This window comes from Hyla sarda, chromosome 1, assembly GCF_029499605.1.
Source record: "Hyla sarda isolate aHylSar1 chromosome 1, aHylSar1.hap1, whole genome shotgun sequence".
Classification (NCBI taxonomy): Eukaryota; Metazoa; Chordata; class Amphibia; order Anura; family Hylidae; genus Hyla; species Hyla sarda.
Window position 1 is genome coordinate 393,668,597 of NC_079189.1, and position 12,917 is coordinate 393,681,513.

At 44.4% G+C, this 12,917-nt stretch overlaps 1 protein-coding gene across 1 annotated transcript in view; it reads right to left on the reverse strand.

Annotated features, from left to right (window-relative positions):
- REC8 (REC8 meiotic recombination protein) overlaps window positions 1-12,917 on the reverse strand; it is a 178,760-nt gene that overhangs the window by 118,965 nt on the left and 46,878 nt on the right. The window contains exon 7 of the mRNA XM_056525830.1: window positions 7,941-8,014. Coding sequence (XP_056381805.1) covers window positions 7,941-8,014 — 74 coding nt within the window. The remainder of the gene's footprint in view (window positions 1-7,940; window positions 8,015-12,917) is intronic.

Here is a 12,917-nt window from a genome sequence, read left to right on the forward strand (position 1 = left end):
TGGGTTTGGGTCTTGGATATGGGTGTATGTCTATGTTGGTCTCTGGTTGTGAGTTGGGTACGTCTCTTCTTGACGGGGTGCTTTGGTGTGGTATCATTTTCTGCGGTGCACGCTTGGGTGAGTGGTCTTTTGGCCTTACGCTCTGGATGACCGGGTTTTGTGGACTTAGCTCCTGAGGCTTGTTGTTTATCCTGAATCGGTGGAACCCTGTTACGGTTTTGTTTCTTTTGGTTTTCTCCCCCTTTGTTTGGTGTTTCTCTCCGTCATTAGTTGTAGTCCCTCTCCGCTGCTCTGTTTGTCCTAGTGTATTGTCTGATGTTTTCTCCTGTTTTGCTCCACATCTCTGGTAGGCATGGGACTCCTGTATGTCGTGCTGGGTGCTTTAGCTGATGCGGCGGTGGGTAGGTTTCGCTTGAGTCTCCGTTTGTCTTTCCTTGTGGGTTCTTCTGTTCGTGGTGGTATTCCGGAGGGTGATTCTCCTGTGCTCTACGCTTGTTGGGGTGTGGTTTGTTGCAGTCTTCCGCATGCCGCGTTGGCATTGGTCTGCAGCTTTCCTGTGGACGGGGAGTGATTGCATTTTTCTCTGTTTTGGTTTCCTCGGGGCTCGCTAGGTGCCCCTGTTCCGGTCCTTACTGGTTTACTGAATGTTCCGCATGGAATATGGTTCTGGGCGGAGTTTTTTCCTGCAGGTTGTCTCTGGCCGCCGAGGGTGTCTGGTATTTGTGCCCCCGCATATGTGCCCCTGGTACGCTATGGGCTGACATTTCGGTCGGTTGGGGTTTTTCAGGAGTCGTGCAGTGGACTGGCCTGCTTTCAGTCCCCCGTTGCAGCGCACGGGGAGCTCGCTCTGTTCTCAGATGTGGCTGGTTTGGTCGGTTGTTGGTGTGGTGTTTGGTTTTCCAGTGGTGCTGCAGGGTGGTTTACCCCTGGGTCTTGGTAGTCAGTGGGTTTCTGCCATGCTTGGGGTTTTGTTTGCGCTTTTCCCTTGGTGTTGGTTGTGGGACTTTGGGTGCTTGCTTCGGCAGCTCATGTTCTAGACTTGTAACGTTACTGTGTGGGTTGGCATGGCCCCTGCGCTTGGTTGCGCGCTAATTTTGTGATGCTTTTCTTCTTTTCTAGGGTGTGATTTGAGTGATCATGGGGCGTGTTGTCGGTCTGACATTTGGGGCGTTGTCACTGCTAATATCTCTTTCTTTTGGCTTTCTTCCTGTGCTTTGCCTGTTGCATCTAGTGCTTCGCTGTTTGGAGTTACAATTTCTTTCAGGGCTAAGCTCCCTGGGGTCGGTATTGGGTGTTGACGCTTTGTCCCGTTTTCTCTGGCTGTAGTTCCGGAGGGTTGCTTGTGCGGCCGGCCCGTGGGTCATCGGGGAGAGTGATGTAATTCTTGGTCTGCTTTGGTGGCTTGGTCGCACTCACGGTACGGCGCTTGCGAGTGGTTGGTGTTGGTGTGGAGGCCGGGATGTCTACAGTCGAGGAGGGTCCCGGAGGTTCCAAATGGTCTGTGGACAGGGGAAAAAACATAAAAAAGTAAAAAAATAAATTAAAATAATAATAATAATTGTTTTCATACCTGGAATGCTCCTTGAAGTAACCTTACAAGGCTCTGATGTTTGATTTCCTGTTTCGTTTAAATAGGAAGTGATAACGGAAGTTATCTGCTGTGTCACCTCTCCAAGGAGGTTCGAGATTTGGGCTGTGTTCTCCGTGCATCCAAATAACATTCTGAGTATGTGACGCTGGGATCTTCACCTGTTCATGTGAATCACCTACTAATCAAAAAAAAAATTGGGTGGCTTTCCCGCTGTGCTGCGATCCAGTGGGGTGCGGTTGCCGCACGGCACATGGCGGGGCGTGATTTTCTTTTCTGCTTTGCGGTTGGTGTATACCTAGGGGCTGGGCCCGTGAGTGGGTGGCCTTGCTTTCGGCGACCGGTTTTTCCTATCAGTTTTTGGGTCGCTTGGTGGCGGCTGCGGTCGGGTTTTTCTGATCCGAGGTTTTGCGCTAGCTTTTTTCGGGGCTATGTGGATGGTGCACTTCCTTTCTCCTCGTCTCCTTCCATGGGACTTGGGTGTCTGTGTTTTTGGGTGCCTATTTTGTGCGTTTCACGAAAAAAGTTGAAAAAAAAGGCCCGTCGGTCCGAGACTGCTTAGGCGATCCGGGACACACAGCTTGTGCTCCATTAGGGTCCGCGAATGACTGGTTTTTTTTTCCGTTATCGGCCCCTTTTTTCTTTTTTGCTCCCCGCCCCCGATTATTCAGTTTTATGTTTTTTGTCTGTTTTGGGTTTTGGCTTTTCTTTGATAGGATGGGGTTTTGTGAGTTCGGGATTTTTTTTTTTTTTTTTTGTATCGGGGCCGGCGGAGGTGGCTCGGTTTCCGGAGAGGGTAGCGCTGCGCGTGGGGCGCAGGCGATCTGCATGTTGTGTTGCTATTTTCACCCAGTTTGATGTTTCCCATGTGTGTTTTGTTTTGAGAGCGGCTTTCCGCAAAGTGGTGCGAGTGCTGCGGCACTCTTCGGTGGATGGGCGAGTCTGAGAGATGAGTTCACACGGGTTATTTAAAAAAAAAAATGGTCCTGGCCGCAGGTACCTCGGATTTCCTGGAGAGGAAAATTGTTGAGCGGATTTCCTGGAGAGGAAAAGTGTTGAGTGGATTTCCTGGAAAGGAAAAGTGTTGAGCGGATTTCCAGGAGAGGAAATGTGTTGAGCGGATTTCCTGGAGAGGAAATGTGTTGGGCGGATTTCCTGGAGAGGAAATGTGTTGGGTGTGTCCCATGGGCTGAGGTGGCCCCAGGTGTTGGCTATCCAGTATTTCTTGGGTGGGGGTTGGAGCCCAGTGTAGGGCTAACTGGTCTCCTCCGTGGCGGTAGGTAGACGGTGAAAGCGGGGTCAACCCGGGGTAGACCTCCACACAGGACGGTGTGGCAGCACCTCTCGGGTTGGTAAGAAGGTTGGGGGGGGGGGGGGATAGGAAGGAGTGCATCAATCAGGGGTTTAATAGTTTCCCGGGCTTTCAGGGGCCCTCCCCTGGGTATTTATAGCTGTGGTGCCTCCCTTCCCCCCTCAATCTGCCCAGGACCCGGAGTTTTGCCCTCCCTCCCTCCCTTTTTTGTATCTCTGTTTATTGTAAGTCACAGCTTGGCAGTAAGAAGACAGTGAAAGCGGGGTCAACCCGGGGTAGACCTCCACACAGGACGGTGTGGCAGCACCTCTTGGGTTGGTAAGAAGCCAATCGGTGTCTTTGTTACCGTTAAATTGTTATTTATATAAGTAATTTTATAAATAAAGCTGTGGCCGATTCCCACCCACAGAAAAGTTAAATTGTTGATATGTCAGTTATTATTTAATTATTTATTGTAGTAAGGGGGAGGGGGAGTTATAGCCTGCTAGGAGCTAATTGGGTCTCAACAGTCTGGAGGGGCAAGCTGTGCATAACTAGCTTGCCCCCTGACTGGTGAGCAGTAAGAGGTTAAGAAATATACAGGCAAGGTTTTTAGTCCCCTCCCCCGCCTGTAAAACTTGCCAGTGGTTATAGTGGTATGTCCCATGGGTGGGGGGGGGGGGGGGGGGGAAGGAGTGCATCAATCAGGGGTTTAATAGTTTCCTGGGCTTTCAGGGGCCCTCCCCTGGGTATTTATAGCTGTGGTGCCTCCCTTCCCCCTCAATCTGCCCAGGACCCGGAGTTTTGCCCTCCCTCCCTTTTTTGTATCTCTGTTTATTGTAAGTCACAGCTTGGCGGTAAGAAGACGGTGAAAGCGGGGTCAACCCGGGGTAGACCTCCACACAGGACGGTGTGGCAGCACCTCTCGGGTTGGTAAGAAGCCAATCGGTGTCTTTGTTACAGTTAAATTGTTATTTATATAAGTAATTTTATAAATAAAGCTGTGGCCGATTCCCACACGTGGAAAAGTTAAATTGTTGATGTGTCAGTTATTATTTAAATATTTATTGTAGTAAGGGGGAGGGGGAGTTATAGCCTGCTAGGAGCTAATTGGGTCTCAACAGTCTGGGGGAGCAGTGGAGCAGGCAGAACAAGTGGATCAGCAGAACCAGACAGTTTAGAGTTACAGTATTAATGGAGTAAAGGAGTGGCTAACACTCCAGTTAACTGTTTAGAGGGAGGCCGTTCTGGGCCTCTCTCACCCATGACTGTGTTCCATTTCACTATGTTGCTGATACAGTCTGCTTATCTTATTGTTTCACATGCCTTGAGATCCCCATAGACCACAATGGACCTATTTTAAAAATTAAACCACAACACTGTAACACTCTGTCCCACCCAGGGACTCGAACCCGTGGTGGTCTTCAGGCTGTCAGAGAGGAGAAATGCAGGCCAATAGCAAGGGAGGGGCGTGTTAGGAGCAGGGGGCACCGCTGATTGGCCTCTGCCACCATAATCGTGCGCACAGAGAAGCTTTGGCGGCCCTGGGTGGGCGGAGCTAAAGCGCATCGGGCCGCCAAAGTATTAACAAGAAGTCCCGTAATGGCACCCGCTCCTTGCCCTCGAGCGCACATGCGAATGCATGTGCGCTCGCGGGGCATTGAGCGGACTAGACGCCGCCAGCAGCAGCTGCTGCTGAAAGTGAAAGTAAGCCGGCGCTCAGAGCGCCCGCATAGAAGAACGCCGCGGCTGTCAGCCGCTTCAATGTAAAAAACAGACACACAGTCGTTCCACACACACACACACACACATATAAGAATAAAGTGTAGAAAGTTGTGCCCCATCCAAACTGCCACTGCTAACCCCAGTAATAAAGGACCCCCTGTCCAGGCCAGCCCCATTAGACCCATGAGAAAGGTGGGCCAAAAACTCAGGGTCTCCAGATGTTGCAAATCTGCAGGGAAATATACTCACCTCAGTCAGAAGAACTTACCTCATGAAGTCTTCCTATGAAGTCTTCAGCCAGCTTTTATCACCTGTATCATGCCTGGCTACCATGTGCGAGTGAGGCGAGCAGGGATATAGGGTGACCCGGACCCATGAGGTACAAACCCAGGCGCTGACCATTGGCGAGAGGGGGTGAACAGCGCATATATGCAATGTCTGTGCCCCCTTACTCGCAATGGGGAAACAGTGAGCCGCAGTTCCTGAGTCCCCCCCTTAAAACAGGATGGAATAAAAATCTAACACATCCCTAAATCTAGGAAAATACAAAAACATAAGACCTGGTCTGGAGAGAACTCCAGACCATGTCCACCTCCTTAGACACTAAGCTTAAAACTGACTACCTCAGGGCCTGGAAGCGGGTATATCCTGCTGGGAGGAGCCGACTTCTTTGTTGCCATAATGTCATACCTCCTAGAGACAGCAGCATACACCCACGGTCTGTGTCCCCCAATGGAACCGATAGAGAAATTTTTTTTTTTTTTTCATTTACACATCCAACTTTAACCAAAAGCCGTAAAACACCTGTGAGGAGTTAAGGCTCACTGTACCTTGTTACATTCCTTGAGGGGTGTAGTTTCCAAAATAGTATGGCCGTTCTGGGCCTCTCTCATCCATGACTGTGTTCCATTTCACTATGTTGCTGATACAGTCTGCTTATCTTACTGTTTCACATGCCTTGAGATCCCCAGAGACCACAATGGACCTATTTTAAAAATTAAACCACAACACTGTAACACTCTGTCCCACCCAGGGACTCGAACCCGTGGTGGTCTTCAGGCTGTCAGAGAGGAGAAATGCCGGCCAATAGCAAGGGAGGGGCGTGTTAGGAGCAGGGGGCACCGCTGATTGGCCTCTGCCACCATAATCGTGCGCACAGAGAAGCTTTGGCGGCCCTGGGTGGGCGGAGCTAAAGCGCATCAGGCCGCCAAAGTATTAACAAGAAGTCCCGTAATGGCACCCGCTCCTTACCCCGAGCGCACATGCGAATGCATGTGCGCTCGCGGGGAATTGAGCGGACTAGACGGCGCCAGCAGCAGCTGCTGCTGAAAGTGAAAGTAAGCCGGCGCTCAGAGCGCCCGCATAGAAGAACGCCGCGGCTGTCAGCTGCTTCAATGAGACAGCAGACAGCAGCAGAGACAGCAGCATACACCCACGGTCTGTGTCCCCCAATGGAACCAATAGAGAAATGTTTTTTTTTTTTCATTTACACATCCAACTTTAACCAAAAGCCGTAAAACACCTGTGAGGAGTAAAGGCTCACTGTACCTTGTTACATTCCTTGAGGGGTGTAGTTTCCAAAATAGTATGGCCGTTCTGGGCCTCTCTCACCCATGACTGTGTTCCATTTCACTAACCAAAAGCCGTAAAACACCTGTGAGGAGTTAAGGCTCACTGTACCTTGTTACATTCCTTGAGGGGTGTAGTTTCCAAAATAGTATGCCATGTGGCTTGTTTTTTGCTGTGCTGGCACCATAGGGGCTTCCTTAATGCGACATGCCCACCAAAAACGATTTCAGCAAAATTTACTTTCCAAATGCCAAATGTGACTCCTTCACTTCTGAGCATTGTAGTCTGCCCGCAGAGCATTTTACGTCATAACATGGGGTATTTCCATACTCAGAAGAGATGGGGTTACAAATTTTGGGGGGCATTTTCTCCCATTACCTTTTGTAAAAATGGAAAATTTGGGAAAAAACTGCACTTAAGTGAAATTTTTTTTTTTTAATTTACACATCCGACTTTAACGAAAAGTCGTAAAACACCTGTGGGGTGTTAAGGCTCACTAGACCCCTTGTTACGTGCCTTGAGGGGTGACATCTTCTTTAATCAGAGTTGTTTACTCTCCGTGTGTCCAGGACCCCAAAAATTCCATCTCCCAGCTGCAACTCTTTTCACAGAGTTTGTTGTCCCTCTTTATATACCATACGGTAACAATGTCCTCACCCATAATACCCCCAATGGTGATCCGATTCATAAATATTGCCACATCAGAACACCCACTCATTAAAAATGCCCTCTTGTGCCCTCATATAGTAATAATAAAGCCCCCCTGTTGCACAGTATAAAAAATGCCTTTCTATGCTCCCATACAATAATAAGACTCCCTGAGCCTCATATAGTAATAATGCCCTCCTGTGCCTCCATAGAGTAATAATGGCATTTTATAAGTAGCTTGCACTGTGCGATCTTTCCCATATAGCAATGTTGCCTGTTTGCATCTACTCGAAAACTGTGACTGCATTATCAAATATAATATGTGATCTTACAACTCCCACATCCCAAAGAGAAGGAAGAAACAAAATGCCATGTGCTTGTAATAGGCTAACTACTGAAGAAAGCATTTTGGCACTAGAAATATGATTATATAGATCTGCAATGAACGTTCAGAGAGATTTGGGGATGGGTCTGTGCGCCGACAAGCCTGTGACACGTGGCCCTGCCCACAAACCTCACTGAACACACAAGGCTGCTGTCAGCTAGCCCTGAGTATATGCTCAGTGCAGAATACACAGCGTATTTCCCGCTGTGCAGTACATTTTGCACGACGTAAAATAGCTCTATGTGGGACTGTAGCCTCGAAAATAAAAGCTGAAAAAGTGCAGCATTTTACTATGGGCTCCAGGTGTTTTTTAATGCAGTTTTTGTGGAGTCCTTTCAAACAAAGTGTGTTTTAATACTTGCATTTTTTGATTGTTTTTTTTTTTTTTTACCATTACAAGTCATATATTACTTGATTATGCAATACAAGTTTTTTATGAAGAATATGAAAAAAAAGCCAACACCCCTCCCCCCCAAAAAATGCCACACAGCACTAACTTTGAAAATGATATCACTGTTCAAATAATCCTGGTCCCAGCTTTTGGTTCAAAAACAGAGTAGTCAATAGACATTTCAGGGAATATCTTTGAATGACAATGGTAGCATTGTAAATAGCTGTTCTGACACTATGTTATCTGACCAAAAGGAATATTATTGGGTAACTCCGTAGTGTTTCCTCTCCGTTGTGCCTAAAGTCTATAAAATAATTCTATGTGTAAATGTTCATCCAGTTACCTCTGTTGATGGGAGAGGAGCAGGTTCAACTTCCTTAATTGTTATAAGTTCTGGAGACGTCAAGTGAGATGTGTCTAGAAAAAAGATAAATGGAAACAATCAGAATTAAGAAAGAAAAAAAATGGATATAACAAACCAAAACAGAATCCCAAATTAGTTGCAAAAAAAAAACCTGCCAGTTCCGATAAGAACTATTTACCTGTAAACGCAAGATAGACATAGCAGTCGGCACCAACAAATTAAAGCAACTACACACTGCAGACTGGAATAAGAGATTGTATGGACACAGGTACAAGATAGGTTTCCATCCACAAGGTGCTCAAATCCCATAGCGTACAGCAGTATATTTAAAGTCCATAAAAAAAGATATTTAGGAGGAACTCACCGGGAATTCCAAAAACTTTTTCTCTTTATTAACGGTTAGCAAACATCACAGATACTGGGTTACAATCCAGATGCCATTACACACAGAGGTGAGTTTATAGCCGTTTCGCACCTGTATTGGTGCTTCCTCACACCACACCTACTTCTGTCTATACAGCTGGATAAATCTAATCCTTTAACATAGGCAGGGTGGGACGTTTACAACTAAGTGCAAGTTAGAGAAAAAAAAGCACACTTAAAACAAAAAAAACTTTATTTATACAAAGACACTCACATCTAAACAGTCATTGAGCCCAAGATTACCTTTTGCATTAGTACGTAAAATCCATTTAGCCTCCTGCTGCAGGAGGAACTTATCCATGCCATCATGATCTCTTTCTATCACGAAAAAAGTTAGTACAGTCGGGTCTCTTTTATGTTCTTCCATAACATGGTTAACATGGAGAACATTTTTTATTTTTATGAAATAAGTAATGTTCTCTATAACGGATATTCATAACACGAATCGTGCAACCTATATAGAACCTATGATAGGTCCATCTAATGGCATAGATAACATAGTTTGTCCTGCAACAAAAGAAAGTCTTTAAACCTTACTATATTTTTAGTTGTACATAATTGTGTACACCATGTATAATTTTCACATCTGTGGTCGCCTGGGGAAACGGATCCAGTAAGCCAATCCTGCATATAGGGATGACTCTGAAAATTACTGTGAACTAATAAGTCGTTTATGTTTTAACACCTTTGGAACGCAATTAGTGTTCTATTTTAGTGAAAACTGCAAGGTCCTGTAACAGAAACCAGTTGTCATTTATGGCCTTTTTAAGAAAAGTGGCTACATGACTGAATTGGAAAGAAAATGAAAATCTCCCTGTCCCTTGATTGCAATCTGTTTGTTTTTGTATTTTTTTTATTTTTCTTGTGTAGCAGATTTGGATAACATGTTTTGGATAACCTCTTTTTAGTTCACCAGCCTGAACCGCATAGTCTGAATCTTGACTATTAATGCTTCTCAGTCTGAGGAACTGATCATAGGGGACTGCTGCCTTGACGTGCTCGGGATAGTGGCTATTAAAATGTATTACATGCGGTGGGCTTACGGTATCCAGTAGTATTAAGCTTACCATCTGTTAACCCCTTAAGGACATAGCCCATTTTGGCCTTGAGGACACGGCTAATTTTCTTTTTGCATTCTAGTTTTTTCCTCCTCGCATTCTGAAAGCCACAACTCTTTTATATTTCCATCCACAGACCCATATGGGGGCTTGTTTTTTGCGCGACCAATTGTACTTTGTAATGACATCACTCATTTTACCATAATGTATGGCAAAACAAAAAAAAAACATAATTTGTGTGGGGATATTGAAAAAAAAACTTAAATTTTGCAGATTTTGGAGGGTTTTGTTTTCACACTGTACATTTTATGGTAAAAATGACAGGTTTTCTTTATTCTGTCAGTCAATACGATTAAAATGATACCAATGTTTAGATAATTTTCTATTATTGTACTGCTTTTAAAAAAAACTTACAAAATAAGTATGTTTAAAATTATAATTTTCAAATTTTTCCATATATGGAGCTGTATGACGGTTGACTTTTACACAGTGGTCTGTAGTTTTTATTTGTACCACTTTTGTGTATATATGACTTTTTAATTGCTTTTAATACAAAAAAATTGGAATGTGATGTGACAATTTTGGACTTTTTTTATGTCAATATCATTCACCGTAAAGGATCATTAACATTATATTTTGATAGTTCAGAATTTACGCACGCACTAATAACAATTATGTTTCTTTATTTAAAAAATGTATTATTTTATGTTTTTTTGGGTTAAAAGGAAAAAAAAGGGTGATTGGGAAACACTTTCATTGGGGACAGGCTTTTTTACAGAATTTTTTTTATTTTATTTATTTTTTCACTTTTTATGTCCCTATAGGGAATATTTATAGCAATCATCAGATAGCTAATATTGTTCAGTGCTATGCATATGCAAAGCACTCATCAGTATTATCGGCAATTTTCTCTGGTCTGCTAGAAGGCAGACCATAAAAGAAGACACCAGGGGAGCAGCGGAGGCAGATGAGGGAACCTCCGCCCGCCATCTTGGCTGATCGGATGTCCACGGTTGCTCTGTGGGAGATCTGATCAGCCATTTCAATCACCGCATTGCCACAGATGCCGTGATCAATATTGATCATGGCATCTGAGGGGTTGATGACGGACATCAGCGCGATCAGCCGGGTTCTGCCGTGCATAAACAAACGCAGTTCCTGTGCTCGCTTCATGTACAGGACGTAAATGTACGCCTTGTACTACTACTACTCATGTCATTCATTGTGTTAAGAAAGGAAACGAAGTCTGAAAAAGCGGACCCTATGTCATTCCACACAATGAATACATCATCCACAAATCTGCGGTAACAAGAAATACAGTCATGGCCATAAATGTTAGCACCCCTTAAATTTTTCAAGAAAATGAAGTATTTCTCACAGAAAAGGATTGCAGTAAGACATGTTTTGCTATACACATGTTTATTCCCTTTGTGTGTTTTGGAAGTAAACCAAAAAAGGGAAGACAAAAAGCAAATTGGACATAATGTCACACCAAACTCCAAAAATGGGCTGGACAAAATTATTGGCACCCTCAACTTTATACTTGGTTGCACACCCTTTGGAAAAAATAACTGAAATCAGTCGCTTCCTATAACCATCAATAAGCTTCTTACACCTCTCAGTCGGAATGCTGGACCACTCTTTCTTTGCAAACTGCTCCAGGTCTCTCTTATTGGAAGGGGGCGCCTTTTCCCCACAGCAATTTTAAGATCTCTCCACAGGTGTTCAATGGGATTTAGATCTGGACTTATTGCTGGCCACGTCAGAACTCTCCAGTGCTTTGTTGCCATCCATTTCTGGGAGCGTTTTGACGTATGTTTGGGGTCATTGTCCTGCTGGAAGACCAAAGATCTCGGACGCAAACCCAACTTTCTGACACTGGGCTGTATAGTGTGACCCAAAATCCATTTGTAATCCTCAGATTTCATGATGCCTTGCACACATTCAAGGCACCCAGTGCCAGAGGCAGCAAAACAATCCCAAAATATCATTGAACCTCCACCATATTTCACTGTAGGTACTGTGTTCTTTTCTTTGTAGGCCTCATTCCGTTTTTGGTAAACAGTAGAATGATGTGCTTTACCAAAAAGCTCTATCTTGGTCTCATCTGTCCACAAGACGTTTTCCCAAAAGGATTTTGTCAGCAGTGGGGTCCTCCTGGGTCTCCTGCCATAGCGTTTCATTTCATTTAAATGTCGATGGATAGTTCATGCTGTCACTGATGCTCCCTGAGCCTGCAGGACAGCTTGAATATCTTTGGAACTTGTTTGGGGCTGTTTATCCACCATCCGGACTAACCTGTGTTGACACCTTTCATCAATTTTTCTCTTCCGTCCATGCCCAGGGAGATTAGCTACAGTGCCATGGGTTTCAAACTTCTTGATAATGTTGCGCATTGTGGACAAAGGCAAATCTAGATCTCTGGAGATGGACTTGTTACCTTGAGATTGTTGATATTTTTCCACAATTTTGGTTCTCAAGTCCTCTTCTTCTTTTTATGCTGTCCATGCTTAGTGTGGCACACACATACACACAATGCAATGACTAAGTGAACTTCTCTCCTTTTTTATCTGCTTTCAGGTGTGATTTTTATATTGCCCACCCCTGTTAATTGCCCCAGGTGAGTTAAAATGAGCATCACATGCTTGAAACAATCTTATTTATCCACAATTTTGAAAGGTTGCCAATAATTTTGTCCAGCCCATTTTTGGAGTTTGGGGTGACTTTATGTCCAATTTACTTTTTTCCCACCTTTTTTGGTTTAGTTCCAATGCACACAAATGGAATAAACATGTGTATAGCAAAACATGTGTTACTGCGATCCTTTTCTGTGAGAAATACTTCTTTTTCTAGAAAAATTTCAGGGGTGCCAATATTTACGGCCATGACTGTATGTTCCAAAAACGGATTTTATATATATATTTTTTCAGAAAAGACATATCTTTTCAGAAATTAATGTATTACTGCAATGTTTGTCTCTTGGGAGATACTTGTATACAAACTTGGGTTACAGGAGCGCCTGATTTTCCCATTCGCCGGATCCGGTCCCCATATGGACGAAACGTAGTGTGAATGCAGCCATAGCTCTATGACTCTAGAGCCCTGTTGTGTGCCCGCAGAGCACGTTACTTCCACATATGGGGTATTTCCTTACTCTGGAGAAATTGGGCTACAAATTTGGGGGGCTTTTTCTCCTATTATCCCTTGTGAAATTGAAAAATTTTGAGTCACACCAGCATTTTAGTGCGAAAAAACAAATTTTTCATTCTTACGGCCCACTGTTCCAAACACCTGTTAAGTGTACATTTTCACTGTACCCCTTGTTACGTTCCTTGAGGGGTGTAGTTTTCAAAAGGATGGCACAATTGTGGGGGTTCCATTGTTCGGGGGTTTTTTTCAGCACGAAAAATCATGCAGAAAAACTCGGCTTATACTTGAGTATATTTGGTACTTGGAATCAGAATGATAAGGAAAA